Source organism: Accipiter gentilis, chromosome 3 (genome assembly GCF_929443795.1).
Source record: "Accipiter gentilis chromosome 3, bAccGen1.1, whole genome shotgun sequence".
In the NCBI taxonomy this organism is placed as follows: Eukaryota; Metazoa; Chordata; class Aves; order Accipitriformes; family Accipitridae; genus Astur; species Astur gentilis.
In genome coordinates, this window is record NC_064882.1 from 18,676,220 (window position 1) to 18,703,630 (window position 27,411).

The window sequence follows — 27,411 nt, forward strand, 5'->3', positions numbered from 1 at the left end:
ACCCCTTGCCTAGGTAGCACACGTGTGACCAGCTGAGGGATGCACGCACAGCTCCTTTACCACCCATTCGCTGCCTGCTACCCATTTTCCTCTCTAATGTGCAATGGGATGCTAAGCCTCTTACACTGGGAGAGCACAAGTCTGCAGCAGCTTTCCCGCAGCCCCAGCCAGCCCCTTGCCGGAGGTGTCCCCTGGTGACGCCAGGACACCAGGGAGAGGTAACCCTTCATTTACGTGCATGGTACCACCGGTAGCAGGGCAAAACAGCTCCAGTAAGGGCCAAGAGTTGTCATGGTGTAAATGCAGAAATTTTCAGCGTTCCAGTTTCTAGTCCTTTTGCCCTTGGTCAGGTACAACTTGCACTGTGGTAGGTTGCCATTAAAGTAGAATTCCCGATTTCAGTGTGGACAATTGTGGCTGTTGCTTTCAATATTATATGTTTAAAAGTTTTCCTTTGTGTTATGCAATGAAGCCTTTTTACAATAAACATTTATGTTCTTTTTCTCTGGAAATTGTTACACTTCACTTATCCTCACTTGCAGGATAGAAGAACAGCTGTTCTGCCCTTACCCTGTTTTATCCCCAGTGTCCAGTGTCAATGCTTGTTTTCAGAGAAGGAAGGAGCAAAAAAAGTATAAAATGGTCCTTGCCCTGTACAACCCCCAGTCTCCAGCAGAGCATCACGAGCCACATTTCTCTGGTTTTCAGCATCATTAACATTTTCACACACCATAGGCAGCTGCGTGCTACATTTGGGGAGGCAGAGCACGTTGAAATTCTTGCACTACTGATGGAAGGAAGAGAGAAAGTCTTGTGTGATCTGCCAGGTGGGAAATTGTCCTCTCTAATGCGCTGGCAGGTGCTTGATAGTATAGAAAAAAGGAAACCCTTCCTTCTCCCTCCTAACACCTGTAGCCCCTGGGAGATGTGCTGCTTGACTTTCTCTTCTGATCAGCTTGTGCCCAGCAGGCTACACAGTAAGTCATCCTTGTCGTTCCCTCAGCAAACCTGCTCTGAACCAAGCTTGGAGTTAGGTTTTTATTTAGGCGGTAGCATCATCTGATGGAGCCAGCTAAGTCCACAGAGGTCCTGTGGGCACACAGTACCAGGCAGCTCCTGAGCATGTGCCTGAGCTGCTGGGTGGTGATTTACAAGATCATCCATCTACCAGTTCATGGCTATAAACTTTCCAAATCTTGTTTGAAATTTAGCCACAAAATGGGAATACTCACCTTTTCTGTCATTAACATATACTGTGAATATATGTATCATTGGTAGTGTCAACGAAATGTGTTTTGAAAAAGGCAGCCCTGTAAGACACTTCATTGAAATTTGAATTAAACGTCACCAGGGGAATTACCATGAAATGTCCACTTGTGCTGGGTGTTATTCTTGGTTACAGTCACTTTGCATATTTTATTTTAAGATGAATGATTTCCCTATAGTAAAAGTAGAGTAGTAGGATTTCTCTTTCCTGGGGAGTTGGGATGCTAAAATAAGGTTGAAGGTATTCTGGCTGGACTTCGGTGAGACTTTACATATGCTTAAGCACACCCGAATGCCCTCTGTAACCAGGATTTCAGAATTGAGCATGGTGCAGCTCAAACAATGTATTTTTCTTCTAAAATTGCAGTTAAGCTTTAAACTCTAATGTCCTAGATTAACTTTAGCACTTCAGAGAATTTATTGTTATACATTTGTTTTCTGTCATAATTACACTGAGCATGGCATTTAGTCTTTCTTTCATTTCTCTTCCAGTTGGATAGTGCAATGCTAGCTGAATAGTAAATAAAATGTATCAAAAATGGTGTGTCGTTTTGCAGATTTTCATGCTCGAATTTCAAATATTACAAGAACTTGAAATCTGTGATATTTTTGTTTGACAGCTCCTTTTCTTATTACCATGAACTTCGTAAACTTGTTATAGTGTATTTCTACCTCCTGTTAGCATCAAAACTGTCATAGCAATGTAGATTAATACAGGATTGGCATTTAGCTTTTATCTCTTTCATGCTATGTCTCCTGGAAAACAAACTTCTAGTGTTTTGGCTAACACTTAATCCTTTTATAGTTTAATTTTAATTTTAGAAGGTAAGCCGTGACATTTTTTAAACAGAAACAAAGAAATTATTCTGAGCACAGTTATGAATTTAAAGCAAAAGGTAGTTGAAGGATGTACCATAATTCTGTTAATTCATATAAGGGGGGGAAATAAAATTGCAACTATTATCTGTTATTAAGTAGAGCCCACTGAATGCAGCCTAAGTGCCTAGTATCCTTGTCAGTTTTCAGATGGCTGTTCACCTGTTGTGTATCATACTGGGTGAAGAGGCCTTTTTAAATAGATACTTATGCATAGCATTAAAATGTCATTATTTTTGTCTTCCTGTTTGTCATGGTTTAACACCATCCAGCAATTAAGCACCACACAGCTGCTCGGCCAGTCCACCCCACTACCAGTGGGATGGGGAGGAGAATCAGGAAAAAAAGTAAAATTCGTGGGTTGAGATAAGAACAGTTTAATAACTAAAATAAAATATTTTAATAATAATAATAATTGTAATGAAGTGGGATATAACAAAAAGAAATGAGACCCAGGAAAAGACAAGTGATGCACAATGCAATTGCACATCACCCGCTGACCGATGCCTGAGCAGCTATCTGACCCTCCCGGCCAACTCCCCCCAGTTTATATACTGACCGTGATGTTCTATAGTATGGAATATCCCTTTGGCTAGTTCAGGTCAGCTGTCCTGGCTATGCTCCCTCCCAGTTTCTTGTACACCTGCTTGCTGGCAGAGCATGGGAAACTGAAAAATACTTAACTTAGGATCAGTGCTACTTAGCAACAACTAAAACATCAGTGTGTTATCAACATTGTTCTCACACTAAATCCAAATCATGCTGTACCAGCTACTAGGAAAAAAATTAACTCTATCCCAGCTGAAACCAGGACAGTATCCACCCCTTATTTTATACCATTTATGTCATGCCTAGATCCCACACTTTCCAATACATTTCCAATTAATCACCACCACTGTTCCTGTCTTGCTTCAGTAGCTGTTAAATAGATTACAACTATTAGTTTTAATTGTGATCTTATATTTCTATACATTTATGTTATTGTGCAAAGCTGCCTTCACCAGTTTAATGACACCATGAGTTCTGGTTCTGGCTCAGAACTTAAATTGGGAAAGAGAATGTCTCTTGGATATTTCTCCATTACTATCATTCTTAGATGCATCAGTTGAATCAGTTTCATGCATTTTTAAAAATTCTAGGTAGGACAGTTGTTTTCAGAAAGAAGCATTTTCCAATTATGTCTGCAAGGTTGACTTGGCAGTATGAGGAACATACAATCAAATTGGACCGTTAATGCAAAAAACATTGTTCTTATTCGTTTCCATTGTCCATGCTAAAAAAAGATGGAAAAATTAAACAAAAATACTAAAGGACTTATTTCACTTTGTTGTTATTTTAAAAGCATGATTCCTTGTAATCAACATAAGGAACAAAAGTTTTATAAAAATAAGGACATTTACAGATCTTGCCATGTTTTCCTGAGGTTGCCCTCTGGGGCCAAGTGGGTAGAGCATCTAGACTTCCATGGACTTCTATATGAGCTTCGTCCCTGCCCTGCTGCTTCATAGTGCAGAGACAAAACAGGCCATTGGGGTGTTCCTTTATGAAGGCTTTAAGCACAGTTGCTTAGGAACACTTTTCTTTGCATACGATGTTCCTCAGCCCCAGTAGCGTGAAGTGCTGCATTAACAGTGCCACCTGAGCACAAGCAAGGCCGTAGCCTGAACGAAGGCTCGTCTGGCTCCAGGTGGTCTCTTGCACAACGTGAGCTTGCAGATGCTTGGAGAATGAAAGGAAGAAGCAGGGCTATGGGGTCCTGACTGGGTACGTTAGAAAAGGCAGTGGCAGGGTCCCATCCGTGTCCCACCATGCCGGCTGTTCTGAAGGAGGACAGCCACACCATTTCACACATGCAACGTGTCCTCTCTTCTGGTGCACGCTGGTCAAGGAGGCTTTGCCGTACTGGTAGTACTTGCTGCCTCACCCACTGCTGGCTGGACACGAGCCTCGTCCCTCTTCCCAATGTACTGTTTGTCCGTCACATGCGTGGTACCACTTGGAACATGCGTGGTACCGCTTGGAGTACCTTGCGGAGTAGGTGAGAGGCAGCAGAGCCGAGGGTGAAACTTCAAAGCATCTCTGAAGGGTGTTGCCTGATGCGTGAATAGCAAGAAAGTCCTTGATGGGAGCACAAATCTGTCCTTGCCAAAGTGCAGCCACCAGTCTGTAGACAAAAGGAGGTTAGCTGAGAATAACTTGCAAAAGACTGAGGACATTTGAATGTATGGGTCCTAGGGTGGTATGTTCATAAAGCTCTATATTGTTTAGTAAAACCTGCAGTTTTACGAAGTTCTTGCAAGAACATTATTGGGAGGCCTTATTAGACTTACAGGGCATTTACCATTGCTTTATTAACATGTGTGGTTTTTTAATTAAGATATGGACTACTTGAGGGAGCAACTGAATGGTTCCCTAATGAATTTGTTACATTAACTTCCTTCAGAAAGCACATCTGAGCCTAACTTAAATTCCTCCTGCAATTAATTTATGTAATTTATTCTAGTAAGTGCTGTAGTTTTTCTCTGTAATTGTTCTCTGAATTGACAGGTTTAATTTCATGTAACTTGAGAGCCTCCAGTACTGAGTTTGCAGTGCTTCATAAAAGTTGATATTACATGTTGTGCAGTTGAATTTTGCCAAGAAGGCGGCAATAAAATATTCCCGTAAAATAGAAACGTCCAAATGACTGATATTGAGGCCAAAATGTAAAAAAAAAAAAAAAAATTACTCTCCAAAGGTAGGTCTCAAATCCATATTTAGTCATGTAGGTAAGTGGCCAGATTTTTATGCATGCAGCTTCAGAGCTTGAGATCCAGTGAAGTACTTAGCCATGCGGGCTGTGCGCGCCTTGCATGCCAAAGAGCAGTTTCCAGAAGAGGTTCCTACACTTGAGGCCAACAACAAGCTTTCCAAGCACACTGCTGGCTCTTGCCATGCCTCCCCAGCGAGCTCCAGAGATCGCAGGATGTGCCCCTATATAATAAATGTCAGATCTGTGCTGAACTGCCCATGGAGACATACACGTGCAACCCCTGGATGCTCAGCACTGCTAAACTTTGAATGCTTATTTAAAAGCTGAAGTGGAGATTTAGGATTATAAATTTAGTTACTCTTTAAAAAAACATCCTTGGCTTTTCTCTCAAATGGGAGATGTTTGTCGTGATTAAAATAAAGGACAAATTGCACCTTTGCCAGTCGCAATACTAGCTTCGGTGGTTTCCCTGGCGGTGGATCAGACCCTCCCTCCTCCCATCACAGACACCACATCCGTACTTCCACTTGGGCTGCATTGTGCTGGTGACTGCCCTGGAGCATCCCTGTGCACCGCTGTGTTTTCATTCTCCATGTGCCAATCAGATCGTAAATGACATTTATAGAAACGCAGAGCTGACATTCTCTGTTGTGTGGCTTTGCAGATAATCCCTTTGATTTATTCTGAAGTTTCAGACCTCAGCTGGAGCCCTACAGTGACCCTTCATGCAAACCTTGGTTTCAAATAGGTTCAAAGCAGATGTTGCTAACAATTGAGGGAGAAAGAGATTCTTCTTTGATTTTTAACATTGTATCCATTTTCCCTCCCTTTTCTAATGTTTTTCCCATATGCTTGTGGTTTAACCCCAGCCAGCAACTAAGCACCACACAGCCGCTCGCTCACTTCTCCCCACCCAGTGGGATGGGGGAGAGAATCGAAAAAAAGTAAAACTCATAGGTCGAGATAAAGACAGTTTAATAGGATAGAAAGAAAGAAAATGATGACGATGATGATGATAATAATAAAATGACAATAATAATTATAAAAGAATTAGAATATACAAAACAAGTGATGCACAATGCAATTGCTCACCCCTTGCCAACCAATGCCCAGTTAGTTCCTGAGCAGTGATCCACACCCCCGGCCCACTCTCCCCAGTTTATATACTAGACGTGATGTCCCATGGTATGGAATAGCCCTTTGGCCACTTTGGGCCAGCTGCCCTCGCTGTGCCCCCTCCTGACTTCTTGTGCCCCTCCAGCCTTCTTGCTGGCTGGGCATGAGAAGCTGAAAAATCCTTGACGTAGTCTAACCACGACTTAGCAACAAATGAAAACATCAGTGTTATCAATATTATTCTCACACTAAATCCAAAACATAGCACTATACCAGCTACTAGAAAGAAAATTAACTCTATCCCAGCCAAAACCAGGACGATACTGCTATTCTTTGCTTTCCTCCTCCCCTCTGTTTAACTTTCTGCCTGCTAGCGTTTGCAGTCTGTTATTCGGTGCTGTGTAGACTGGCTGAAGGGCTGATCGAGTCCAGGGCTGGGACACCCTGAGTTCCCTCCCTGGCTGTGATACTAACCTCTCGGACGCCTTGGTGGAGTTTCGACCTCTTCACCTTTGGTGCACAAATAACTTGCCTCTCCCGAGGAGGGCTGTAGGGATGGAGTGGCTTTGCAGTGGTGCGGTCCGAGTGGAGTTCAGGCTCCCAGATGCAACGAAGGGCTGAGGCATGACTGGAGCAAGGGGCCATCGCAGGAGGCGGGGAGGGAAGGGGGGGGTGAGAAAAGGAGTTGAATCGGGACAACGGCTTAGAAATCTGCTGTGGTTGCTGGTAGGGAATGGAGCAAGAATGTCTTGAGTCTGTGGGTAAGGACAGGTTATCTCTGCGTTTCTGCGCCTGCCCCTTCCCCAGCTGACAAGCTCCTGCCCCTCTGTGCCAGCAGCACCGACACATTGCTTTGCCAGGGCTCCAGCAAAATGAACCTGGATTGTTTCTTGTATAACTTTCATGTATTTTTTTACTAAGTGCCTATTTTCTTGGGATTTTAATTCACCTTTGAACAGCAGATACCATTTTGAAAAATGTTTCAGCTTCTCCCCTGTTTCTTTTTACCCTTCTTTTCCTCTAACCCAAGCCGTAGCACCCAAATCACTCGCTAGTGTCAGAAAACCCAGCCCTGTTTTGAACTCGGCCCACTGTAGTGTTGACTTGGCCTTCAGCCTTGCAAGGTTGCCCAGAGGCTCGCTGCTCGCTGCCAGCAGCACAGACGTGGCTGCCCCAGCCAGCGCCGCACACACTCTGGCTGGGGATGCGGAGGAGCGAGCGAGCGCAGAGCAGGACCCTCTGCGTCCCCAGGGGTAGGGACCTGCCGTGTGCTGCAGGGAGGCTGCTGCCACAGGCACCACTGTGTCTGTCCCCTCTGGATGCTCTCTTCTCAAGGGCTGGGGAATGCACCTCTCTTCCATAATCCCCCAAACTAAAATGGAGTCAATTCTCATTTTTCACCTTCTGCTGATGTTGCTATTGGGAAATGACAGATGTCTTGTATTCTGGCCCATCCTTCCTTGTCCCACAGCGTTACACTCGCTTACCAGCTTCCCTTCTAGATGCAGCAGACAGCACAATTTAATGCAAATCAGATTTAAGAATAAACATTCAAAAGCATGGCAGAATCCATCAGGAAGAAAGGTGAGAGGAGAATCACACAAACTTCGTCCTAGTTTGGGTTTTTACACATTTTTTTTTTCCCTTGCAAAAACCAGCCGTGGTCTGTGTAACCATATGCATTCGTACCTACTTTTTCATAACAATCTTAATGCATGACTATATTGAAACTATTATAAAACATATGGCTGTGGGTATACATATGTATGCTGTTAGATTTATTTGCTAGAAAAAGAAGGGCCCTCATTGCTATGCTATCATCCAAAGTATAAAAATAGAAGATTTTCATTAGTTTAATATCACAGTGCTGTATTTTGAGTTCTGACCCTCAAGGCACCCTGTATCTCTGTTCTTCCTCAGTCTTTTGCTGACAAGCAAATTAACTCTGCATATCTAGAAAATAGCTTGCATAATGTTGGACTTCCTCTTCTTCAAAATACCAGTTTTCTGTTTTAGCCCATGCTTCAGTGTGTGCTTCCAAAACAGCTTGGCTACTCTGCCACTTCCATTCCAGGGTTTGCAGGCTTTATATTGTACATGGGCAGGTTTTCTGTAAATGGGCTATGGAGAGAGCCTAAGGTAGAGAGAGCCTAAGTTAATACCAATAAAACAGCGTAAACTGCTGAACTTTCAGCTTTCCTAAATTTTTAACTTTGTAAGAATTGTAGCCTTTCAGTGATGTCTTGGAAGTATCAAAGACCTTCACAAAGTATTAATAATTATCATACTGCTTTAAAAAAAGAACAAGTTTGTTTATGACTCCTGGACCACATACCAAAAGAGACAAAGCACAGTGAAAGGTTTTCTGATACAGGTCTGAAATTCTCATTTGTTGCATTCAGGGAGGGAATAATCAATCACATTCCACTTTATAATTACAGATCTCATGGGTTCACAATGTCTGTGTCCTTGTCTTAAAGCATCTTCCTTCCTTTTTCAGAAATCGGTGCAAAAACTGGTCCAGTTTAGTTTATGGGTCACTCCAAACTGTGGAGAAAAGCATCTCCATTCTCCTCTTTTCAAGCTTCTTGTGAAAATGGCTTAGTTCTGGTTCTAATGGTTATGTAGATGGGTAGCTTAAGAGGTGATGTGCTCACTCTGATGAAAAAGTTCAAAAGTAGATAAAAAATAAGGGGCAGTAGCCTCATCCTGTTAGGCACTGAATGCAGCTCTTGACAGTCTCACTCCTCAAATTCGGTGCAAGTGGATGGAAGCAGAACAGAAGCATTATCAGTGACGTCGGGGACCACTTACCACAGAACTGGGTTGTGTTCTACTTGGGATAACATCAAGAGCTCGGATACGTGCTTCAGAATCTTTAGTCCTATGCTGGTTAACAGTGATTTTCTTTTTTCCACAACTGGGCTTCTTCAAGTCGGTCAGGAAATCCCCAAATTTCATTTAAATGCCTTTTCCCCTGTATAATAGGGCTTGGGATTCAAGGGAATTCATTCAGCATGCTCTCCAAATGCCATTTAACTTCCCCTGAAAAAACAGTAACAGGAAGAGTTGTTTTAATTAGCACATGAGCTGTGCAGCAGCTAATGTATTCCACCTCTTCATTGTTGCAAAAGGAACAGATTTCTTGGTAGCATGAAGCGGGCAGAGAAGAGGGATTGTGTTCTGCTCTCCATATGCGCACACAGCCCCATTCACAGGGAAGGTGTGAACGGGAGGTGATTTGTAGCTGCCTGCCATTTGTACAACACAAACTTCTGTTGTTCTCCAGCTTGCAGAGAAACCCAGCTCCCCTCTTCAAATTTACTGCAGTGTGACAGGTAGGCAGCAGCCTTCAGAGAACCTGTGGTTTTGTTATTAATTTCAACAATAAGGGATTGCAAAGAAAACTTTTTTTTTTTAATTTTCATTTAAAAAAAGAAGTGGACGTCAGGCTGGAAAAAGAGAGCCGTGACATCCCCAGATGTGACGTTTCTTGATCAGAAGTCCTAAGGAAGCCACGTTTTAGAGAAACCTTTGAAAGTATGCCTCTTTTCCCTCGTCTGGTCAGCCTTAAACTGAAACTGGCACTGGACCAGAGCTTTGACTCCCAGTGACTCCCAGACTGGGTCCAGCACCGCGCTCTGCCATGGAGACTGGAAGCACACGTTGAGCCCCTGCTCCAGTGCTCCTTGAGATATGCTCCGGTCTGCCGGGAGGCACGGTTGAACACGGAGGGTGAGGATCTGCTGGCCCACAGCCCGGCGCACCGAGGCTCCCGCGCCTCTCATTTTGGTTCTGGTGACGGTGATGAAGCAATGTGGCCTGATAAACAGATGGTGAGGGTGAATGATTCCATGGCCTCCAGCCCATAAGTGTGTCAGCACAAGCTGTAAAGGAAAGTCTGAGCTCCAGACAGCATCTCCCTGGCGATGAGGTTAGAGCGGTGAGTGACGTTACAGAGGCTGCGCTTTGCCAAGAAATTGCTCAAGAGAAGATTGATCCAGTAACAAAAAGCAAAGTGGGATGCCCTGGGCCAGGCAAGGTGAGAAGAATCTTGAGGTCCCCCAGACACAAAGCCAGACCGTGTCCACTGGAAACTGCCCTGCAGTTCCAGAAGTGGGAATTGACAAGCTGATTTGAAACTTCTTGGTCAAAAGGTTCTTGTTAAAATAAAGAGAGAGAAAGAGAAGTGATGCCAACAGGAGAAGGAAACAAGTATTTCTTTTCATGAGAAAAATAACTGTGGGGCCAAACCAAAAGGCTTTCAAGTGGTGCAAGAAAATAAACAATTAAGAAAAAAAAAAGAGGGTGCACAGCAAAGCAAACCTGATGTGATTTTTACCTTGCCTGAACTTGTTCAACATGGGGTACTTGAGTTTGCTAGCAAAAGGAAACATTACAGAGGTGGCTTGGCCAAAAGCAATGGCTTTTGCTGATAAAGGATTGAAGAAGAGAGGACAAAGAAAATATCGCTACTTATATTAGCTAGGAGCTAGAGATAATTAGTTATCTCTAATGTGGCTAAAACAGAGAAAGCTTGTCTCTTGGAGAGGACAAAATCTAGTAATACAATAATGAGATATGGCTCTTTTGATTTTCATTTGCAAAGTGATTTATAAATATTAACCATTAAACAAGCACAGCCTCTGAGTTTGGAGCTAACAGGGACTGCCCCATTTTCTCATTCCTGTTTTCTCATGGGCAGGGTAAAAGCACACTGACAATACAAGATCTCTGAATATTTTGCCTGTGCTAGTGATAAATATAAGCCAGGATTTGTTACCTCAGACTTTATTTATTAACCTCATCTGTCCAGGAGGTGTTCACTTTCACTTTTTTCAGCTGTTGGACACTGTTCCCTTGCACATAAACCAGCACAAGATCACTTGCAGGAGCCATCTCTCTGATTTCAAGAGCACAAGCGGAGTGGGGTAATGAGCTGCAGAGTGGGGTTTGTTTCACTGGCAACACGCAGGCTCCTTGGCCAAATGAAAAAGTAAACTTTGGTCAATCAGAGTATCAGAGCATGCAGATCTTGCACATACGTAACAACAAAAATATTTCTGTAAGTTATTTTGCACTCATTTAAAAAAAATTTAATAATATCAAGAGCCTGCCCAAAAATATATGAGTGTCTGCCTAAGAATTACAACATGGGAGTCACCGAGGGCCAGTTTGTGTTCGCTTCGTTGCTTTGTGGGTTGTAATGGCATAAATCCTCAGCAGCTTGGTTTGATGTAGCCCTGCAGAAGTACAGTCATTTTTTATCTGTTCTGCTGCACCATCTGAGGCTCTGACTTGGAGCCTTTCAACAAATAATATTCAGACGAATGAAAGCTCAGTGTCTAATCACCATCTTGTAGGAATAGTTTCAGACCTCTATAAGTGTATTTGCACGTGTATATATTATATATATTCTGCTGTACAGAATGCAAAGATGTGAAAGAGTGATCCAGATTAGCTATTACAAATTCCCTGTAAATTTTGAAAGTAGCACCTTTTTTGTTGTTTCTTTAGTGCATAAGGATTCTGTCCTCTGCCAGTCGTAGAGAAAAGTTTGTTCAGAGTTCCCCCCTCAAAAAACCCAGGTGCCTTCACGACAGTTTAGATGCCTGTTTTCAGCGCCAGGCTCTGCTGGTGCAGCACGATGCAAGCCGGTGGGTGCTGGGACCTGCAGGGCGACCCCATCCTCTCAGCAGGATTCTGCACAGACATAGAGGTTTGCCAGTGCAGGACCGACTGTGGGACCAGGGGATGGATGCACAAACCACTACAGCAGCATCCCCCGGAGAAGACACTGCCGATAAGCAGGTGTGTGTGTTTGTGTGTGCGTGCGGCAAGAAGGGTTATTTTTTGGTGGATCTTCCGCCACAGGGATGAGGAGTCAAGCGAAAAGAGAGGCAGGCAGAGATGTCAAAAGGTGTAGAGCTGTGTTGACAGAGCAATACAAATACCAGGTGACCCAGTTATCTCTCACTTGGCTAATTCTCCTCAGCAGCTCAGCTGAGAAAGTATTTTTTCAATGCTTCTGTGCAATATAGGTCCTGTGATGAGGGGGATGGAGCCAAGGCTAAGAATTTCTCTTTGCCAAGGCACTGCCTGGCCACCTGGAGGGACCTTTTACATGGTCCTGTAAATGGAGTTTGCCCTCAGTGGAAGATAAGCGTTATATCTTAGCAGAAGTGCTTTGGAAAAATACATTAAAAGTAATAACTGTGCCACTTTGAGGAATAAGGACTTTTTTATAGTAATACAGCTCTTTCCAATGTGTAGCTATCATTTCCGCTGTATTTAGCACAGACTCTTCCCATTTGTCTTGTTGCAAAGTTAGGAAATGCATTTGGAGTCAGCAGGCTGCCAGCCGGGTCCCGCGTACGATGCCTGTGGAGCAATTCCCCTCTTCATGGCAGTGTCACCCTGAGGAGACCAGCAAACCAGCTGGCTCCTTTCCACCTGGGGCTCTTCTTCGGGGTCTGCTAGCATGGGATCTTCTGTTTGTTGTGGAGAGCAAAATATACCCTGGCCCGATGAAATTGCTGTACGATTTAGGTTACGAATGTGGTTAGAGAGGTGCTGTTCACTTTGCTTGCTGTGTAGGGTTTATGCCTTCTTGCTTAGCTACAGAGACTCGTGCCATGCTGAGGACACGCTGTCTAACAAGCCCCTGAGTTTCTAGAATATAACATGATGAAACTAATTTAAAATTTCCTCCTGGTTATCCTTTTCCTACTGCTTATTATCAAAACACTTGAAAGTTTTTCACTCACTCAGATCCGTGTTTTTTTGTTTCTTTAGGCTGTGACTCATCTCTGAACCTGACATCTCAGAAAGCCACAGAGGCAGTGGATGATATCTTTCAGTCCCTCAGGGATATTGCAAGAGCTCGAATGCACATGAAACAGTTTAATTCCATACATATTGCAGGCAGCAACACCCACCAGGCAAGTGGATCTTTCTTCTCCCTGTGTATGTTATTTCTCTAGGATGCTGTCACAATTACAGCACTAATTTTGTTGATGTGCTAATCTTATATGTGTTCTACCCATGTGGAAGATATTTAAGTATAGATTTTCTAATCGACCTAATCATCAAGAACTTCCTCAAGTCCTTCATCCAAACTCAGGCATATCCGTGTCAACGTCAACAAAGAATTGTCTGAGGAAGAAATTTGGGATTTGCTCTGCGGCACTGTGATATGACATAAATGCCAGTCAAAGGCAGGGCTAGGCCAAGACAGTTTGGGACTAAGACCCCTCATGACATAGCATAGCAGGATACCCGCATCCATACAGCAGCTATATTCCCATCCCTATAAATGTGAGAGGCAGTCCCATTTGTAAATAGATGAAAAATTTTTTGTTTCTAAATATGAACACATGAACTATGATATTACTATAGGTCATCAGGACTAATATACAGTAGTTTTCTCTCTCTCCATCTCCCCTGAAGTGTTTTAACTTTTTCAGTTAAAAATAGAGTTTTACAATGGAAAGCACATACAGTGATTTAGAGAGAGACCATAAAACTTGATTCTAGCCTTGAGCCAGAAAAAAATCCTTCCAAACTCATAAGTATGCTGTAGACCAGCAAAGGGATGTAGTTCAAATTAAGCATTGCTTTGTAAGAACAGAAATCAGGAGTGCTGCAATATGTCGCTGGAAAACTAAGGTAGAGAAAACTGTTACTGAAGTCTCCTAGCATTACAACCAGTCTGGTGTCTGAAATGGGGAAAATTGTTAAATGTTTAATACAGTTCAGTGGGGGATCAGTCAGATGATAAGAAAATACCTTCTAAAAGTTTCCTGGAAGTGTAATTAGCATCAGTATGTTCTTTGGATGTAACCCAGGTTGTTTGCTTTGGACTAAGTGCTGGAACATAGCGAGGGATGTATTAACACCTTGCAGCCCCCTAATCTGGCTATGCAATGGATTTAATTGCTTGCTTAGGACCAACCTTCTGCTGAGGGCAGTTCAGGAGGTTTAGAGTAGCAAAAATAAGCAGGCAGTACGTTTTTTTCCATCATACATACAGCTCTCTACAAATGGACCTCTCTTTTGACTGGCAGGTGTTAATACACGGGTTGTGTGCGATCAGTTTAGCTCCTCTGAAGAAGTGGTGCCCTTCCCATGGCCATACGCGTTCCCAGCCCAGCTCAATGCTATGGGAAGGGGTTTAGCCTATAGGTGCTTTTCCACTTTATCTGTCAGGAGCTGGGAAGCCCACTCTTCTTGTTAAGACTCAATAAAGGTTTCTGTAGATAAGTAGGAATTGGATAGCCTCTTAGAAGGACTTTTTGTAGCACTGAAGTTTATATGTCTTACATAAAATGATAAATGTTTTCATCAGGTTATCAAACCAGTTCATGTAGCAACCACGCAAGAGGAGAGTATTTATTTTGCCTGATATTGTAACTACTGTTCTTTTCCTTTCATCTTGATCTGAAGTATATTTTCCCTCCTTCTTCCCTTCCTCCATGTCTCTCTCTCTCCCTCCTTTCCTCCCTTCCTCTCCTTTTCTTGTTCTCTTTCTTTCTCTCTCTTTCTCTCTCCTTTTCTCCTTATAATCTTGTCTGAGGCGTGTCCCTTAGCCATCAAACTTTTTTTAACAACTGTTTTAAACACAGTTTGTGTCCCAGCAAAATTTAAAGTTGATAAAAGTTTCATTATATGAGTTAAAAATCAATGTAGCTCTTGGGATGTGTACAAAAAATAGAGTAAAAACTCCCTAAAAATATAATAGGTGAATTTCAAGTCATAAAAGATTTTGAAAATATTTGAATCTATCATAGCCCTAAAAACGTAAGTGATCTTAGTATCTGCATTTTAGTATCTGTGTAGCTGAATTTGATCATTTTGAAGGGCACTGACTTTTGGTGCTGAAAATTTAGACATGAAAAATCATAGCACATTTTTAACATCTTTTAAGTACATAGTTTTGTCTGAAGTCAGGTAACATTTTTCCTTTAATTTCATGCTGTAAGCCTCTCTGTTTAACTGTGATATGTTCTCTACTCCAAAAATATTTAATTCCTAACGTCTTTCTGTTCCTCATCTGTGAAGATATTAAACAGATTTTTATACATAGGGTTTCGTGCCTGCATGTGTATTTTCAAACAGTTGTTTATTGCGTGACTAGATTTGACACAAATCTTGGCATGTTATCCTAAAAGATCCTGCAGCTCATGTCTGCTGTAATTTGCTTTGTTGGCTTAATTAAAAATTATGCACGTGTTGTGAGAACTAGATGAGTTGTATAAATCTTCGTTGACAGGGTTGTATTAAAAAACTGTAAGTTTTGTTTCTCACTGTAAAGTGTTGGATGAAAAACATTTCTTTAATTACTCCAGAAAATTTTAGTTTCAAGCCAAGCAGCTTGATTTTTATTTTCCATCCATTTTTATGTTTATCTTGCATGATGTCTCTTGTAGATGTCATTTTTACAGAATGAATGATGTTACACTTGATTCCCTTCAGAAATCTAGGGGATGATGTATACCTGGGCGTCCCAAAGGCAAACAAATGTGCTAATTTGAAAGCTGCTAATTTTCTAAGACTGTTGCACTTCCTGAAACAATTGTGGTTCTGTAGCAGTTTGGACAAAGTTGAAAGCAGCAAAACAAAACTCCATCTGTAAAGCAAGTAAGGTCAAGTTTTCCTTAAAGAGCATCTTTCCACAAGTCCCTACAATTTTTATCTTGGAAACTTTTTCAGGATGGCAGAGTGGTTTAAACCTTGGTAAGGGAATGTGGAAATTTCTAGGCTACTAATTCATATTCAGCACAGGTTTGTGGACCCTGAAGAGTGTGCAGGGTGGATCCTTTGGAAGCAGATCTTCCAGGATGCTGACTATTTTTACCTTTACGTGTTCCACTTTTCCTGGTCCCTAACTTCTCTGAAGCTCTGACGTGCATATCGGTGGGGTGGTTTGGCCTATTTTTCTCAAGGTTTTCCACAAGTGGAAGTGTTATGTAGAGTACCCTGGCCATAGAAGCTGAAGGACTAACAGGGACTCCTCAGCTCTGCTCTTCCATATGGGACAAACAGGCAGGCTGGCCTCTTCCCAGCCCTGCTGATGTCCAGGCTTCAGTGCTGACACCTGTGGGAAGGCATGACTGGTCAGTAAGCAACCCCTCCTAAAAATCCCCGTTTAAGGGTTTGTAAAATCATTACAAAGGGCATGAGATCTTCTGGGTGCATGACGGGCAACAGCGTGTCAACCGTATTGCTATCCCTTTCTGTACTACCTCCAAAAAGATCCCAGAGAAACTGGAAGCCCCCTTCCTTCCTTGCCTCCCTTTACTCATATAATACACATGGGGCAGAGTAAATGTGTGCCCGTCTTCCTGTCTTTTCAGTTTGATGGTGCACACCGTTTGTGGTCAAGGTCACAAAGACTGCCTCTGCTTCGATAATTTTTTAACTCTCTGAATGGTTTTCTCTCTAGGATAATTATTTTTTTGTTACCTTTAATGGAAGTAGAACATTTAGAAGAGCAGTTGCACCAAGTCTAAACAGCTTTACTCACAGTGTGTTGTTCTTTTTGTGCAGGCTTCTTACAAACCACTGCTGAAACAGGTAGTGGAAGAGATCTGTAATCCTGATCGACCTGATCCTGTTGATATTGAGCACATGTCATCAGGCCTCACTGATCTCCTTAAAACTGGATTCAGCATGTTCATGAAGGTAAACCAGGCTTCCCAAGCTCATCTGTAAGATTTACCTGAGGTCATAGCATCATATGGCAGTAGCTGATTTTATGTATTTGTGTTGATATTGTTCAGAAGAACTTAAGGGGTGATTAGGAGAGGTAAATCCTTGCAGGGGGACTGGGAATACCCTGAGGCACCACATTGCAGGTACAGTACAAGTGGGTAGCACCTGCTGAACGAAACAAGAGGAATGGAGCAGACTGAACACCTAAATAAGGGTGATACTGGACACCTAAATAAGGGTGATATGTCTGGGAGGAGGCTATGTGGCTTTGCTAAAGGAAAGTCTTACTTCACATAGCTTTCAGAACTCTTCAGAGACACCCAACAAGCAAATTGGTAACTGAGTGCCAGTTCATATAACTTACCTGGATTTCCAAAAGGCATTCCGCAAGGCACCTCATCAAAGGATTTTAAGGACACCAAGCAGCCTTGAGACAGGAGGGAAGTAAGTATGAACAGTCAGGTCTCACGGGGGAGGAAGGTCATCAGAGGGGCTCCATATTCAGTGCCTTTTCTATAATTTGGTAAGGTTCAACTTGCAGTGGGGAGGAAGGATACTTCCTAGTCAAAAATTGCATTGTGGATGTTCATAGCATGTTTTAAGACAGTCTCTACAAGAGCTTACCCTGCTTTACAAAGTAGCCTATGCTAAGTGTTCATTAAATGTCTACAGAGGTGAAGTGTGGAGTAGCTAGCATGCTGTACATTCAGCTCTGTCTTACTGCATATCCTGAGTTCTCCATTGAATAGTATTATGTAAGAGTATGAAGTATATTATGGCAATATGTACCTGTAAACACCTGCATCTCTGCTAGTAAGAAAAATATCCTACTGTAAGGAATATATAACAGATGAGCAAGTGAACCTTTTGTAGGATGAGTATTTCATAGGCATCATCACATACCTCCCAAATGTGTCCGTGCTTGCACCTTTAGTTTGTAGCCTAGTTTGTTGGCAAGTGTTCAATTATTGCACGAATGAGTTTCTGACCAGCCTGTATTTCTTACATGAGAGGATCTTCTCCACTTACTGCACCATCAGCACTGTAATTATTTCATGAGCTTCCTTTTATTTTTATTTCTTCCTCAATACCTGAATATAAATGCCCACTCACATAAGCATGCCTTGGTAAGTAATGGACTTAGACATGTTCATCCAGGACAGACTTTTAAAGATACCTCTCATCCAGAAGTTGCTGCTCTGGTGGGTGTGTTTGTTTTGAAGCTTAGGGAAGGTGAAAGGAAAAGGCCTCCCTGCTGCAAGGATTCCTCTTTTGTCTGCTGCTCTAGAACACATGTGGTTTATGATGATCTGAGCCTGGTATCATTGATACCAAGTGCTTTGCATGGCAGTCTAGTTTCTGGTGATTGATGTGTTTTCCTTTTTGCAGTTATTCAGCTAAATTAATAGGTTTCTAGTTGGTCAGAAATACCAGATGCATTGATGCTGGTGTCCTGGTTGGCAGAGGTAGCCCTCGTGGGGCATTAGAAGTTGGTTTTGCTGACTTTGCTCAGAGAAAAAGGCTGCGTTTTGTGATCTGCCTTGAGAACAAACGGGTCCTCTGCCCCCTTTCTGTTTCAGTTTTAGATTTTCACTGACCACTGTCACCCCGCTTTCCCATCTCCCCCTCTCCCTTTCCTCCACACAGACACATGTGCCAGCAAAGAGCCCTCTAACCGTCAGCATCCTGAGGAAATGCAGTAGTGGTGGGCTCGAAGCTGGAGAGAAGGCTGATGTCCAGCTGGGATGCTCTGCTAGCCCAGGGAACCATTCCTCCTTCTTCCTTCAGGCTCCTTCACCTGATGTAATGGGTTTGGGTTTTTCTTGGTTAGTGTTTCTAATTGCCTGAGATAATTGTTGCCCAATTTTTTTAATGCATGGCATTTTGAACCGAAAGTGAATTTTACTTGGGGATTTTTGCAAAATGCAGATTTCACAGTAAATGGGATTCAGAGGCCTCAGAAATGTCCCAGAACAACTGAACTTTAGAAGGATCCCAGAAGATACACATTGCTTTTGTTGCAGTGCACTTCAGTTCTTCTGTATCACAGAAATGAGCTGTATTTAGCTACATGCAGCCAGTTCCTTCAAAAGAGAGAGCCTTGGGTGGTTGTATTATCAAACAAAAAAATCTTGGCAGAAACTTGCATTCTTAATACAGCCAAATATTTTGTACCCAAAGTATTGTCCTCCTTCAAAAACACTTGTGCATAGCATAACAAAATTAGAGATTCCAAGACCCTTTTCATTACAATTTTAATTTAATTTAGAGTTTGCATGCCTAATAGTATTTTTAATATGCATTTCTGGAATTTGTGGTTTGAACTTTAGTCTTCTGAAAAATAATAAGTTTTATATAGGCACCATGTGTTTGGATCTAGGTTTATTTTGACTGAAGGAAATGATTTGTCAAGACATTTTCTCTTTAGTATTGCCATGAAAGCTTGTGTTTTCTGATTAACGCTCTTATATTGGGTGTCCTTTCAGTGTGTCCGAAGTTATGCGTGCATGTTTAAGATGCATTTATTGTCACTAGGAAAGATATTAGGAAAGAGTGGCTTTATTCAATAGCAAGCTTCTGAAGTTTGAGCTGTTTGCATACATCTTGGGTCATTCAGAAGCTTCGTGAGATGGAGTGGAACTGTTTGCTCTGGCGACAGGGTTAAGAAGAGCAAAGATCCATGAAAAGGAGTAAAACTGTAATTCCTGTATTACCTTGAAGTGCCACAGCAGAGTGTTTTGTCAGCTTTTATCTTCACCATCTTTGCGAGCAGTTATTTCTTTAACCTTGTGTCACTGCTTACGGCAATTATGGCATGAAAAACTCTAATATCTTAGCAAGTAATAGCTCTATCTGACCTGCTTTGTAAGTAAATATTTAGGTCTTACTTAAACTCCTCATGGTGTTTGTAACAGGAATGGACTTTTTTTTCATTTGAGGTCGGCACCATGTTATACGCAGATAGTGAGAAGCGAGTAGCCTGATGTGGGAAAGCGCATAAAGTCTATGTAAGCTCTGCTGTATCCATTTAATTGATCTGTTGGCCTAAATGGAAAATTGCTCAATACTGGACCAGAATTGCAGGACACCCTGCTGCATGGTAGTATATATGCTATCTGTGCCATCAGTTCAATGAAGATGGCTAGCAAAGAGGGGGCAATTAAGAGAATAAACATCCAGTACACAAATACTCAGCTCACTAATACATCTAACTAAGGCTTTTTATACTGGTTTCAAACTCCCGGGGATTCGAAGCCCTTCCTGCCTGGGGAGCAGCACTGAACAGGGAGCCCCGTGTAATCAGAGGCCAGCTAGCCTGGACAGAGAGCACACCTTCCCTTCAAAGGGAAGAGTCTCTTCTGAAGGTGGCCAGTCAGAAAGCCTGACGGAGCTGCAGGATGACAAACTGCCCAAAGACGAAATGTAGGGCAGCCACAACAAGGAAGAGAAGAAGACCTGTACCCTCAGGAGCTGGAGCCACAGGGATCAAAGATAGCTGCCATGGTGGTGAAGGGAAAGGAACTGCGCTCTGCCCAAACACGGGTTGATGACCACTTTCATTCTGTCGAGTGAATGCTGTCATAAACCTACGCTTGTGGAAGAAGAGGGGGCAGAGAGTCTAAAAAGGAGCAAATTAAACTGTTCTCACTGTCACTTTTCAGAGCCAAACATTTGGCGTGTTTCATACTCAAAGGTGGGGTGACAAGAGCAATTGCACGGGCTCCACTGACATCACTCCCAAAGACTGGAGCAAGGCGTCATCTGGGGACCGTGTTTTATCACGAAAGAAAGAGTTTGCTAGGAAAGAGCAAAGTAATCAAACTTCTAGAAGTGGTCAAGAGGAAACTGATGTAAAGCATTACCTTCACGTTTAAAATTAAAATGCAGGTTTATAAAGTCTTAACTGAAGTGGAATATTTGTGCCATTTTAATGATAATTGGGGAAAAAAGAAACAAGTATTTTGTCTGAGCTAAAGTTTCTCTATATTAGTTACAACCCAGTCACAGAAGTATTGAAAACTCTGAAGTGAAACAAGCTAGAAACTGATTTTATACTATAATGGACCTGAATTATTTTCATTGGATTAATTGTAAAGGATTATTCGCTGGACTGGTGAAAACACATTACTTACAATTCTTTCCATTGCTGATTTCCGGCAGGGATTCTAGCGTGTTTAGGCTGGACTCCTTGCTTCTACTGGGTACTAATTTACCCCTCATTCCTTAAAGCCTCATGCGTACATGTATCCAAACTGTGCATCCACCCAAGTACTCTCCTGCCACTCTGGGAAGGGGAGGAAAGTAATGAAAAAGGAATGGAGGGAGAAGCCCTTAGGTCTCATGAGAAACTCCCCCAGGTTTCACTTGAAGCCATGAAGACTCCATTTCCCTGGAAACCATTCATTAGTTTTAACTGGGCATCATCCCCATTGATTTCCCTCTCAGCTACTACAGAAACCAGCATTCCATGATTATTTCTTTATGAGCTTCCTCATTAGTCTTCCTCCAGCAGCTCAGGGAGCCGATCACTGCTTGTCCGTAGGTTTGGAGCTGGACTGAGCAACTACAAATAATGTTTTCCTTCATTTTACAGGTGAATCGCCCTCACCCTGGTGATCATCCTTTTCTGATCATCTTTATGGTTGGCGGAGTGACAGTCTCCGAGGTCAAAATGGTGAAGGATCTGGTAGCAACACGCAAACCTGGTACCCAGGTAAAAACAGCTCTAAATGCACAGTTCCTATCTGAACAGAGACTAAGAAAATTCATCAGAAAATGTTCCCTATAGCACTGGTACCAAGCCTACACGAAGCCACAGCCACACGGAAAGGAATGGTGTTAGGATTTTGCTGTGAAACATATGTAGGCAGCAAGCATTCAGGCACCGAGGGTCTGTTTTTTACATGTTAGAGTCAGCAAGAGAAGTTCAAACTCAGGTTGGAGAGTTCAGAACAGACTGGTGTTATTCTGAAGGAGCTTTCATCATGTCCAAAAGATTTGTTTCTTCATATTCTTCATAAACAGAAACATTCAGGCTCCCTGGCACTGCATCTACAGGACATAGTGCAGGGATGCTCAGAAGGAGCCCGCCAAGGGTCTGGGTACCATCTAGTGACATACCAGTGGTGATCCTGCAGACAAGTCAATTGGCATTGTTGAGGAGCAAGATAAATTAGCCCTGATACAGCTGTACTGGTTTCCAGTCCAGGCCAGGTATCTCTGATAGCTACCTGACTGCTAGATGCCTTATGTAGCCTGAAGCAGGTGATCTGGAGAAAGCCCCAAGTCTCTGCGGCCCTTGGATGTGCTGTTGGGCTCCTGGAAGGAGGATGGCTCCCACAGTGAAGCTTCAATAGCGTCCGTGCAGCTGGTCTTTGCCTCATCCACTCTCTGGCAGCAGAACTTGGCTACAGCAGCTGTCATCCGAATGGAGTGGGGAGGGAGAGGAGCAGGAGGATGGATGGGCTATGGTGGTGTCTGAGATGTTAAAAATCATCGTTAACTGTGTGCAGGAGCGTGTGCAAGAGCAATTGGGTATCTGCTGAGTAGTGCAGAACTACAGGGTAATCTAAAAACTGCAAAGAAGTGCTGTGCAACCAGCGGCATTGTAAACATAAGTCTAGTTTCCAGGGTGGCTTGTAAACATCTTGTTTTCGATTCCTATGGAATGCAATTTTGATTAGTGAGAAATCGTTAGCAAAATGGAGCCAGCCAAAGGCTGAGCAGCCCCTGGGTTTGACATGTGTTTTCCACGTTTTAGTTGTCTTTGCAAGGCAGTCTCAAGCAGTATTTTGTAAGACAGACTGCCATTTTTAGTGAGGTTTTTTTGATCTGATAACACAGTTCTCCCCAATTAGCCTATTGCTAATCTCCTCAAAAAAGCAAATAAAACTCTTTCCCATCTTGAAGGGGGATTGAGTTGTGACACACTGATGGACAAGTATAATCCACACCCGAAATGTATTAACACACCCTGAAAGATAAGCAGAGGGTTAACACATGAACTGGTTGAGAACTATGCAGGGAGACTTTTGACTGGCTTTCTAGAGGGACTTGAGGCTTGACAGTGGTGACGTGGGATCTGGTGTTGCTTTGCTTTGGCTTAACCCCAGCGGCAGGTCACCCTCTGAGGCAGATTCCTAAAGAATGTTAAGCTTTTACTGCATCTTGCCCTTTGTCCAAATGTGGTGTGTTAGAGGTGAAAGGACTAGGGGGGAGAGGTGGGAGGAGGAAGAGAAAGAAGAAAGGAAGCAGTTGTGTAAGTCTCTCTTATAAAAAAAGTTTATGAGTTTGTTGGATTTACCTGGATTTCTGCACTATAGCTGGGAATATGTGCCACCTGTTTGGGATTATTCTCTTTTCAAAAAGCCAGGCATTTGTCTAACTCGAGCCAGCATTTAACAGAGCTTTTTTGTGGTGTTCAGGCAATCAGGCTCGGGCATCAGGGGAACACTGGCCTCCCAAGTTCCTTCCAGTCAAACAAAGCACTGACATTTATACTAATTATTGGCTCTTGGAGAAATGGAGAGATGTGTGGGTGCAAAAATAAAGGATTGAGGAAAGTAACAGAAAAACTGACAGAACGCACTGATTACTTCAACAGTTGTTTGGAGTTGAGGCAAATGACATTTAAATGTGGAGTAGGAGACACATGTTTCCATCCACAGAACTGCTGTGCATCTGAGTATGAATGACAAATTTATTTCTCATGGAGGAGCACAAAGGAATACAGCATTTCCTATGCATCATTTGTTTTTGGATGGCGGTGAATAGCTCCCCTAACCTAGTGAGAACTATCCTACTTTCAAAGGAAGAAATTACCTTTTTTTTCCACTTTAATCAGGAGAGCAAAGAAAGGGGAAAGAGGATGAGTGGATGTTTCACCCTCCTAACACGCACAACCATCTATGTGGTTGTGGCTGAGGCATACAGACAGATAAACCCCTCCAGATGCACCATCGGATGTTAGCTGCATCCTCCCCTGTCCTCTGCTGAGGGGGAACTGCCCATTGCAGCGCAATGGGTCGGGCCGGGAGCTCCTGGCTCCTCGGCTGCCATCAGGAGGGGTAGCCCGTCAGGTGAAGCATCAAAACCAGGCGTGCTATGCCGAACAAGAAGAAGGTCTGCAAAGGAGATGCACTGTCCTGAAGGGACCTGCCTGGAGAAGAGATGGACATGACTTATCTGGGCAGTTCCCCCCTTCTCTGTAAAAATGAAGGAATATTCACATTTGTCCCCCTCAATGAGCCCTCAGAGCTATTGGGGGGAAAGGAGGGAAGTCCCACCGTGCTTTGCCGCATTCTTTCTCAGACATTGAAATTGCAGCTCTCGCTTTTCTCTCTGGGCTTGCTATTAGTTGCACGAATCCCCTCAGGGTTCAGTGGTGGGACTCCAAGAAGAAATTGCTTTTATCTGGCAGCGGCTATTGTTGACGTTTGGCTTGTACACCCAAAAAACTTTGGTAACGTGTCCCCTCGTGTTTTTCAGAATTAAGCTGCGTGATAACAAAATGAGCACATACTGTGCTATAGTCTGATTCTCATGTAACATAAGTAAGGCAGTGTCAGCCTCTGGCATCTGCAAATTAAGGAGTTTTTCATCCATAGGAAGGAGAAGAGATAATCGGTGTCAGTTTGCCACAGAGTGTGTGGGAGGACAAGGGAAGGGGAGAAGTGAGGGTGAGACTATCATCGGTACAGAAGGGATCTGTAGTAACTTAACTCCAGATTCCTTTCATTATTTGAAGTGAAAAGATGAAAGAAAAAACAACAAAAAAGTTGAAATGCAGCACTACCACACATTCAAGCCGTGTGATGAGGAGCACAAGTGGTTTGATAGCTACTGCAGGAAACGGACACGCAGACATACTCTGTTGTTGATGCTCGTGCTTCCTCTCCTCAGATTTGCACTGAAGAAGCAAATTCATTTTCAAGTGGGCTAATAAGACAAATCTGCCCCCCACCGTCCCTGCCTGCAGGCCTGACCCTACGGACACTGCTGAACTTGGGGCTTTGTAAGAGCAGCGTCCACGGCTTCGACCGTGGGTTAGCTCCACACGGCAAGAGCGTACGCCCTCGCTCCTTGCTGATAGCTTTGCCCTGCAGAGAAGCCTTCATGGTAGGCACCTGCATGCTGGTTTTCACTTAAGAAAAACAGATACCTGGATCGAGCAGCATGTGTATCGTGGTTGTAGTGAGCGACCGTTTCAGTCCTCCGACCCGTCTTGGATTTAAAATTTGAACAAACAAAAGTGTTAGTATCCCAAGAGAGCTCGAGGTTGAGCCTTGGTCCTGATGTGCAGAACAGCCTGTGCCTGGTCTGAAGAGATGATGGTTCTGAACAGGGACTGTGGCTCCCCACAGCAGGCCGGCAGCACTTCTGCGGTGCTCCCCTTACCTTCAACTGAGAGGAAAGAGCCGTCACTCAAAACTGTGCTATAGGAGAGGAAACCCCTGCTTCATCAGCTGGTGCCTCACAGTAAACACAATGGCAGTCACAACAAATCACCGGGTAAGATGTGGGTAGAAATGACTCAAAGCACACATTCATTAAGAGTACAATGCTACCAGTCATTATGCTCCTTAAAGTGATTTAACTACAGTTATTAGTGAGCAGACAGTTTCACTGGGCAAGTTGTATTGCCCTGTCAGTAAACACCAGAAACACACAGCCTGTCTAGTGCGGCGTGAAGCAAACAGTTCGTATCCACGGCTCATTAGTACTGCGATCAGTCTTAATCCCCTCATTTTGACTTGTTTCTTGTCCCCCTTCTTTCAGGTAATTGTGCTTTCCTCCGCACTCCTGACACCACGTAGTACTATTGAGTTGTTGTTTGCCACAGACCGTCTCCAGCCTGACACCGATATCTGACAGGGCAGGATCTGTGGAGAAGATGAGTGTGTGCCTCAGCTGGAAACATCAAATCCCTGGTCTGTCGCTCTTCCCAATAGCTTTCCAAAAAATTACATGTCCCCTGCTGCGGTTATGGCTCCAGCTGAAACGGAGCGAAGCAGCTGGGTATCTGGCTGCAAGGGAACACGTGCAGCTCACAGGCAGCTCTTCAAAATGGTCCAGCTGTCCAGCGACAACTCCCCCCTCCTTAATGGTAACACCGTGCCATGCTGAACCACCCCAGCCCCGCTCTGCGTGGCAAGGATGATTGCTTGTCATAATTTCCTAGAAAAGGAGCAGCTGAGGACCAGGTGATGCTGAATTTGCACTCTCCAAGCAGTACGTTTTTCCCTGACATTTTCGCTGGGGTTCCTTATGGTGGGAAATGCTGCTGAGGGAGTGAAAGGCTAGCAAAATCCACCCTCTCTGTCATGTTACCTTGCAAAACATGTGTGCCTTATACAGCATTAACCACCTCTGCTCTTACTTTGTCCCTCATCCCAGAGAGGTGACGGAGCACAGCCCTGATTTAGCTGGCAGAGCAGCTCCCAGTCCGGTGATGCTCTCCCAGTGGGACTGGTAGAGGCAGAGAAGGAGAGAGCCAGACTCAAGGGCTGGGTTACATGGCTGCTGCTCTTTCGGCTTCCCGTTTCCTGCTCTAGTTTCTCCACCTACAGTCCCAGAAGAGACTGTTTCTGATGGCACAATTCTCTGTAGGTTTACGCGGGAGGACATATGGGCTGTGATGATTTGATGATAACCCTGGAAGAATCCTCCCCTCACATGCATTTAAAAAAGAAAAAGAGGGGAAAAAAAAAAAACAAAGCATGATCCCATTTTCAAGAGGCCGCAGCGACAGATTCTTTCTCGAGCTAGATTTCTGAACAGCATGATTAGAGAACAGCTTCTATTTTTAATTTATGATCACAAAAGACCCACTATCAAATTTTCCTTAAAAAACTTTGATACAATCTGTGATGAAAAAGCAGCAGCCAATAGAGATTGTGATTGCATATAGCACCAAGACTTCCGAACCGGAACATAAAATGGTGGAGCTCTAAAGCTGCATCCTCTTGCTTCATCCAAGGGATGCTAAGACTACAGCTTAAACTGAGGTGAGAACGTGAAATTATAAGTGACATTCACTCTATCATAGCATTCTTTATTATGCCAAAGGAATAGATTAAATGGGAAGTAGCTTTTTAACCTTTGTTCACTAGCTAGCTTAAGTTCTCTTAAATGTTTATAATGGTCTTCAGCGAAGGGTGCATTTTGATTTAAATTCACTTTTGAGTGGCTCGAAGGAAACAACAGACCCATTATAAAGCATGGACAATGTTGCCTCTATGGAAAAGAGGTTTATAAGAATGACTATAGAATGGAACTTAGTGCTATAAAAAATGAGAAGTATTATGAGACTGCAATTTTAGAAGCTCAAGAAACAGTTTGAACAGAGCAACTGTAAAGCAAATAGCCAGTCTCTTGGTTTCTTCTCTGTCCTGTACTGTTTAATCTTAGAATATGGATGTTTTGTAAATTCTATAATCAATAAAGCAATGCTCTTACAATGCCGAACCTCATACGTCTTCTCCTTCTTTCCTAGTACACAGGGCTACTACACATGCCAGGACTGCGTATTCCTGTGACCCATTTTTCTTTTGCATTATTTGATTGCCCCTAAGAACCTAGACCTTCTGTCTTCGGAGGTGTCCTTAGAGGGGGTTCCACACCCTGCTAGTAGCAGAAAGGCTCTCCTACATCCAGTGGCCATTGCTGGCCAGCAAGTTCAGGCACTG

The 27,411-nt window shown here is 43.3% G+C and overlaps 1 protein-coding gene across 1 annotated transcript in view; it reads left to right on the plus strand.

Moving 5' to 3' along the window:
• SCFD2 (sec1 family domain containing 2) overlaps positions 1-27,183 on the plus strand; it is a 205,805-nt gene extending 178,622 nt beyond the window's left edge. The window contains exons 6-9 of the mRNA XM_049831642.1: positions 12,806-12,951; positions 16,559-16,693; positions 21,318-21,437; positions 25,502-27,183. Of these exons, the coding sequence (XP_049687599.1) occupies positions 12,806-12,951; positions 16,559-16,693; positions 21,318-21,437; positions 25,502-25,594 (494 nt within the window). The 3' untranslated portion in view covers positions 25,595-27,183. The remainder of the gene's footprint in view (positions 1-12,805; positions 12,952-16,558; positions 16,694-21,317; positions 21,438-25,501) is intronic.
• Positions 27,184-27,411: the final 228 nt, after the last annotated feature.